This window comes from Rhea americana, unplaced genomic scaffold, assembly GCF_003343005.1.
Source record: "Rhea americana isolate MKP2758 unplaced genomic scaffold, rheAme1 scaffold_198, whole genome shotgun sequence".
In the NCBI taxonomy this organism is placed as follows: domain Eukaryota; kingdom Metazoa; phylum Chordata; class Aves; order Rheiformes; family Rheidae; genus Rhea; species Rhea americana.
In genome coordinates, this window is record NW_028186127.1 from 455,005 (window position 1) to 462,705 (window position 7,701).

Genomic DNA, 7,701 nt, shown 5'->3' on the forward strand with positions numbered 1-7,701 from the left:
TATGAAATTCAGTTGCACTGCAGATCTAATCCTATCACAAAACAGACTTGTATCTCAGATCAGCACTACTCAAACTGTAACTTTCAGTAACCTGCTCTCCTAGTATGTTACAATATTCCTGTCCCTGGTCACAAAAACCAAAAAATTTGAAACCGTGACCAAAAGGCAAGACCATATACGATATGGCCGACAACATTACTTGCGTAGGACTGCTGCCCACTATATATATATTAAACTTTCTCATCATTTTTACTTCTTGTTGGTAAATGTTCAAGACCTCTTTTCCACAAATGTGAAAAGAAAGTTGAATAAATAGATTTGTAGCCCTTTCAGAGTTCAAATTCTCTAAATGTGATCTGGCAGCAAATGTTTTCTTTATCAAATACCAGTGTACAAGTAAAAAAGACCCTTTGAAAATTATCCTCTAAAAAGAGCATAAAGCCAAAATTTTATTTCTAATGTGTTTTGGAGGTTGCAGTTTGGCATCAAGGTTGAGATGCTAGAAGACTTCTGTAGTATGTTTTTCTAACTTAGATTTCCCAAACAAGCCAAAAGCTAATTTTTTTTCCTATAAATACCTGTTGTAATGTTGGATTACCTGGTATTTTGAGTTAGAGATAGCACCCAAACATTATCCACAGTAATAACACATTTGTTAACTCTGTGTTAAGACAGCTGTGGATCTCTGTGTGAAAATTACCTTGTTCTTTCTCTCTCAGAGTACTAATAGGATCTCTCTTCACAATACAGACACCTACTTTCATTAAATAATATTTCACTTAGTTGTACATTAAGCTTACGCATCATCTTATGTACATATTGATTGCTTAGAAATTCAGGAGAAAGCCTTTAATTAAAGGAAGTTAAGATTAAGGAATTTTTACACACACATAAAGTGCTATATTTTAAAAGCATCATGACTATTTACTTTTGTATACGTTTCTCTATGACAGGCCGCACAGCACTTATCCAGTCATCTTGATTGCATGCACCTAGACAAAAGAAATACAAAGGAAGAAAAAACTAAACTTCTTTGCAAAGTTTATTGCAAATTCAAGATTTACATAATTAAGGCTTATGCACCACCATCAGACAGTAAGAATTTCTTCTTGGACAACTGCCCAAGTCTCAACAGTCTCAAAATATTCAGGTTACATTTTTATGAGGAGGATGACACATTTTTCAGTAATAATATTTATGTAATGTATTGGCCAAAGCAACAGAGCAGAACTACATTTTAAGGGCAAAAGCATCTAACATTTGTTTATGACAAGAAACAACAGAAAAATGTAAATTACGTATGATTTTTGTATGATAGAAACGATTAACTGGTATGACAAATTAAGAAAAAGCCAGGATGATACACAATTCTCCCTCCTCCATAATAATTTATTCTGTTATACATTTCAGCAAAGGTTACATGTTTTAACAACGCTCAAAACTTGCAAAGCTTTTCGAAGAAATAATGGCTACACAGAATTAATTACCTATTACTTATGTGAAGTACAAAGCAAAGATACTAAGACAGAAGTTACATCTCATTTTAAGGCCTGAACAGTCAGGCAGATTTTCAGAACAACACTCCATCCTGAAACTCTGCCTATTCAGGCTGTCCTAACTGGCAAGCTCAGGTCAGCCCTCCTGACTTTAGCAGGTAAAATAGACATCTTTATTTCTTGTCATCATTATTCTACAGGACTTCTCTCAAGTAATCTTTGATTTAAAGCAACTGTTAAAGTGAAAGACATTTAGAAAGATATAAAATATTACCTAAATCAATTGGTCCTTCCCTTAATCCATCTAGTTCATACAGCCGTCCATTAACAGGAACATAGCTTACAAAATGAAATGCATCTTCTTCTTTTGCTGAAGACTTCGCATCAAATTCAAACATCTGTTGCCTGCAAATAAATGAAATGAATGCAGTGAAAAAAAYTGCCTGAATTCTGCCTACATGTACAACATTTAAAACATCCTGTTACCTGGCAAAACTGTTGTGAACCTGCCGAATTACTTCTGAGTTGCTTAGTGCCAAACCTTTCATCTAAAAATCAAAAACAGAATAAAATTATAAGCCACTGTACATACAGTACTATAATACCTTAAATTCAGAAAATAGTAGGCACTTACCGCAGCATCAAAACTTTGTGAAAATTCTTTAAATTCTGAAAGAGTCTCTCCTAGATGAATATCTTGATGAGCACAATTTAATAGCACACTTACTATGGCTTGAGTAGCACAAGCATTATTTATTACCTAGAAAAAAGTGCAAGTGTTGAGGATTTGTTCAGTAGTGGTGACAAAATTAAAATTTTAAGTTGGGTAACATTTTCCATTATAAACACACATTTTTATTGTTGATTCGATGTACAGCTTCACTCTAAAAGCAGGCAGCAAATCTGGTCTTAGTAGCCTCTAAAGAGTCCTTGCTGCAGAAAACTAATACAGAGAACACTGGATGGCCATCACATACAACTCTGTGATAAAACAAGTATTTCACACCTCTGAAACATTTCACTGTTTCCCCTCCTCCGTAAAACAATTAATAAAGGACCAAAAAGAAAAAAAAAGATAGGAACCATTGATTACAGTGGACTGACAAGAGAGTACTACTCAAAGCAAGCAATTAAAATCAGGTTATTATTTCTACTGTCTTAAAAGAGAGCGAGAGAGAGAGAGAGAGAGAGCAGGAGAAGAAAAAAAAGGAAAAAGAAAGAAAGAAAAAAAAAGCAAATCACTCTCCTTAATAGGAGTCCAAAGATGATTCATTTTGTCATTTTGGACAATAAAGTACATCATGGAACCTAGACTTTTTTTTTTTTTTTAATTAGGTCTGAAGAAGCATATCAAATATCTTAGGGACAAACCCAGAAAATTTAAAGATGTCCCAGTCTTTGATGAGACAGTTTGCTGAACAATAAATCATAAGAGAATTTAGATTTTTCACTTATTTCATAATTTGCAACACAACTATCAATTTTAACCTAGCATTTAATTTATCAGATTGTGTAATACCGTTATATATAGACTCTATTGTTGTCTTAAATATCTCATTTTTAGAAAATACAAATAAAGCTGTTGACATTACAGCCATGCCTTTAATGCTGTTTAACAATAATCAAGCTGAAGTGCTGTGTTTAAAGAAAGTGAAACAGAAATGACTAGGAATATTAAACATCATCTCAGAAGATTAGGTGTTTGGTCAGGTTTTTTGTTTTTTCTTTCTCCTCTCCGTGACCTGCAATTGATASGGGTAATGCAGACTGAATTAAAAACACTGTAATCAAATAGTAGGATAGCGTTAAATATAACAGGGATTTCATATGAACAGCTTCTTCTCAGTGAACTGCAGACAAAAAAAAAATGTATATTTAGTCTATGAAAATTTTCCAATTCAAGACATCACTTAAACCTTAAGACTAGGAGAGAGGGGTGTTTTTAAAAATAAAACCAGAAAATTAATTCAGGGCTGTGTATGTAAAACCGCTTCCAATGAAAAGAAACAAAAAAAAAGATTAAATCTGTTTTATAGTTAAAACCAGTTCTTAAAGTAAAACCTTTTCTGTGACAAAGTGTCACAGGGAGGGGAAGGGAAAGAAAAGGAATTCTGACGTCAGAACTCTTTCTGTTTTAGCTCCTGCAAGGTACAGGATGTTAGTCATCTGAGTCTGTTATTTCATGAGCCCAAAGTAAATTAGGCACTGTGTGATTGGATTGCATTCCAACACTGAACTATTTTATTAAATTACTGACATATAAACTTAACTTCTTCCTCGTGCAAGATGAAACTCTGTTTTGCATAGAAAACTGAATTGATTTAGAGGCATTTCATGGAAAAAGTGGAATTACACTCCTAGAATTGTCCTTAGCTGTGTAAATGTCAGGTAAGAGAGACTAATTTCCCCAATATTTACTAAATTCTGCCCACTAAATATAGACAGCTGTAGTACAGATGACAAAACTAGGCAGAAAGTGAGCAGCCTATTCTTCACTTTTCTTTAACCTCCTTGCCCTTTGCATTGTTATTCCTGCACAAGAAACAGCCTCAGATATCTCCCCCTTCTTTACATCTTTTGTGAGACTCAACTACATTAATACTATATGCCATATCAGATGCCAGATTTTTAATACTTCAGTAACACTTAGGTGTTCTTGGTTCAAATCACATCCTTACAGTCTGGATGACAAAACAAATAAATAATAAAACACTTAAGGAAAAAAAATCACTATTTGATTTAAAATATCATCAAGAAAGTCAGTGATACATGCAGAATATATATTACAGTGAGTGAAACCTCACAGACTGCAGGTATGTAAGTTACAGGCTAGGAAATCACGTATTTATGAAATATCCATCAAGGGAAATGAAATAATAAACAGTAGGAAAAAAAAAAGAACACACACACACAAAACCCCACCATAGTCTAATAGAATGACAAAATTGTAAAGAATTAGTGCTATAACATAGGAAAGAGAACCAAGAACTAAAGGTTCTCTGAGATACGATTGGGAATGACATCACCAACAGTAGTAAAAGTAACACTAAGATGAAAGTAGGAAGATCCCAAGTAGACTACGGTGAGCTAACCTGAAGTAGTAACCTGGCTGCAAAGGTTGCATTAATTAAGCTGTCAGAAAAGGCAAAAAGAAGATAGTATTAACAGGAGAGAGGACTATGGCAAAAAGTATGCTTTTAGAATGAAAAGACCCAGTATGAACTCTTCAGCTGCAAAAATGATAGCTAATACAGGACGTTAAAGAGAGAGCAAACACTACATAATAATTCTTTACAAAAAAATAATGATGGATGGAATGATCAGTTGCTCTGACAGAGCATTAACGCAATAAGAAGTTTGAAAAGGCAAATAGAAATTAAAAGAGAAGTTTTGAGTCTAGAGGCTGTATCAACACAGAAACTGAAATAGGTGGAAACAGGAGTTCACAGTAACAGCAAAAATAGAARGAAAAATGAAACTCAGCATGAAATTTGTGGTTTCATCAAATACATGCCTTTTAGTATTTTTTTTTTATTCCAACTACAATATAGAAGTAGTCTGTTTAAATGTACAAGAATCAGGTTAAATCAAATGTCTTATTTTATTCCTAGAAGACAATGTGCAACAAATGTAGATCTTAGAGGATCAGTTGTCCCCTGCCGATGAAATGGAAATACATGACAGACCTATAAACACTTCATAAAGTGTGAGACTAGAAGTAAGGAAAGGCAAGCAGGACTATTCCTGTAGCTGCAGAAAAGGAGGAACAGCAGATGACAGGTGCAAGAAGATAATGTGTTCCTGGGTCTAGATGACATGAGYGAGTACCAAGATGGATGGAGAAGGTACCTAGCAGAGGTTTCCAAACAGGGTGAAGAGGGCAGAGCGAGGAGGAGGCAATTGCAGCACCAAATGCAGACGAGTACAAGGCTTATTACATGGACACAACATCCTATCAATGCACAGAGCCAGTCCAGCACTGCTATACACCCAAGCTAGTGAGCCTTTTTAGAGAGACAGAGGTCAGGAGACCCAACCGTCTTAATTCCYAACATATCTCTGTTACTTAAGGTGTCTCAGTATTGGCAGAAAATGTATTTTCTGCATTTAGACATACACAGTTTGTCCTAGAAAAATCCTTTTTGGCCTAATATTTTGACTGGAAGAAACTTGGAAGGATTTTCTGTATTTGTTCAGGAATATCAACACTTGCCTATACATCTCCGTCCGTGAAGTCCCAGACAGATATTTGACTGATCAATATTACAATCCCAGCTAAAAACAGATATCCGCATTTGAAAAATTTTGCTAGCGAAACTACACGGTTTCAGAACAAAATCCTTGATTTACATCTTCCATTCATTTATTTTGTTTTCAAAAAAACAAAATAAAACAAAAAACCCTCCCCCCAAACACTCTGGATGGCCCTGTGATATAACCGCAAATCTCATGGGCTTATTTAGAAAGCATCCACATGTTACAATACAGTTGGTTTTACAAAGCCCAATGCCAACAACTCAGCATTAGAACAAAGTTCTAGAAGTTGCCTAAACCCCTACCTTATTTGACTAAGTCACCCTTTGGAATAAGGGTATGCTCCTCCCACAAACAATACATTCCATTACCAAAAATCCATTTCTGACTTCGATTTGATGCATTGCAAGGTCATTTTTCTTCTTCTAAATTAAGTCATTTGTTATTCCAAGGTTAGCTTCAACATGGATATACAGTCTAGTTTAATGTCACAGAATGTGAAAATCTCAAGAATTTTGCTTTTTAAGATCAACAGAAGCATTGGAAATGTTGAAAAAATATAAATAATGAGTTCCCATTAGTGACATACAAAGTGTCATAAACCAATTTTTTGTTGTTAACAGTATCATTAACTAGATCTTGCTTCTGAAGGTAGGTGGCTTTTATTCCCAATTGATGGAGCTGATGTTCTATTATCACAACTGTAACATTTTATCATCACAATGCAGCATAAAATCAACATATGGCACAAAATAAGGGCATGATTCTAATACTTCAGTAATAAAATCTGAAAGGGCTACTAGGGGAAAAAAAAAAAAAAAAAGACTGACGGAAGCATGCAAAGTCCACAGCAACAGTATTTTTTTCCGCAAGGGATGTTTCTACTTCTGCAATGATCAGCACAGAATACAGCTGTTCAAAACAGAGCTGAGGCTTGCTGAATAGAGTGGTTCAATCATGTAACCACTGTGTGAAAAATAATGGTAAGGGCCAACTTAAGCAATACAGAAATTCAGAAATTCAGAGTTAAGGCTGAAATTGTATCCTTAACTCACCTCATTGTGCCTAGGTATCCTAGCTCAAAGGGTATGTAAGATCATCCAGAGTTCTGTGGCCTCAAACAGAGGACCATATCATACCTAGGCATAACAGGGAGGCCAAATTTAACATGAGTGCACATAAAACTGACCACACATGCATATAGACAGATTTAAAATTTAGCTTCCCTCCCCACCCAATATACTCATGATTTAACTTTGAATAAGATATAACTGTCATTTAAAATTCAGATAAACATCGCTACGAAAGTGGCTATTAGTAAAATGCGAACATGCACAAGCTTCCTGTAAAAAATTGTGTGCGTTTCCCAACACATATTTAACACTATTTTGCAAGATACACTGTACTGAAGTTGTGGCCTTTTATACTTGGCTAAAGCTTCCAAATAAATAAACAAAAAGAATTTCAAAATGGAACATTTAATTAAACAGGAACAGAAATAGAGCTGTGCTGTTGATATTGTTCATTTCCCATACTGAATTGCTGTTATGTATGTAACGTCTACTTAGTCTTGATCACAGAAGACCCAGAATGACATTTTAAAACTCCTCTGCAGTAAAACAGATTATACTAGATTTGTTTAGATTGTAACATTTTTAAAAGGAAAAAAAAATGTACGGGAAGAAATAAAGAGTCAGACTTTTTGAGATTATTAATGCTCCATGTCGCTTTTGAAGATACAGATCAATTGTCTTAAACATTTGTTGCACAACTGTTTTACTGTAGACTTTTCAGCTTCTCATAAGACTTTGCTAGCCCAAGCAAGAAATCTATTTGCTCTGTGATTCCACACTACAAGTGAACATTAGGTTATACTATTCATCACTATTATTTTTAAAAAATTAGGAATAGCAGTTTTGCAAGATGCAGGCAGTGTTTTTTTTTTTTTTTT

At 34.6% G+C, this 7,701-nt stretch overlaps 1 protein-coding gene across 1 annotated transcript in view; it reads right to left on the bottom strand.

The window, feature by feature from the left end:
* Positions 1 to 7,701, bottom strand: part of UCHL5 (ubiquitin C-terminal hydrolase L5) — an 18,957-nt gene that overhangs the window by 4,118 nt on the left and 7,138 nt on the right. Inside the window, exons 5-8 of the mRNA XM_085303181.1 lie at positions 2,131 to 2,256; positions 1,983 to 2,044; positions 1,771 to 1,901; positions 929 to 992 (exon numbers count right to left, since the gene is read on the bottom strand). Coding sequence (XP_085159307.1) covers positions 929 to 992; positions 1,771 to 1,901; positions 1,983 to 2,044; positions 2,131 to 2,256 — 383 coding nt within the window. The remainder of the gene's footprint in view (positions 1 to 928; positions 993 to 1,770; positions 1,902 to 1,982; positions 2,045 to 2,130; positions 2,257 to 7,701) is intronic.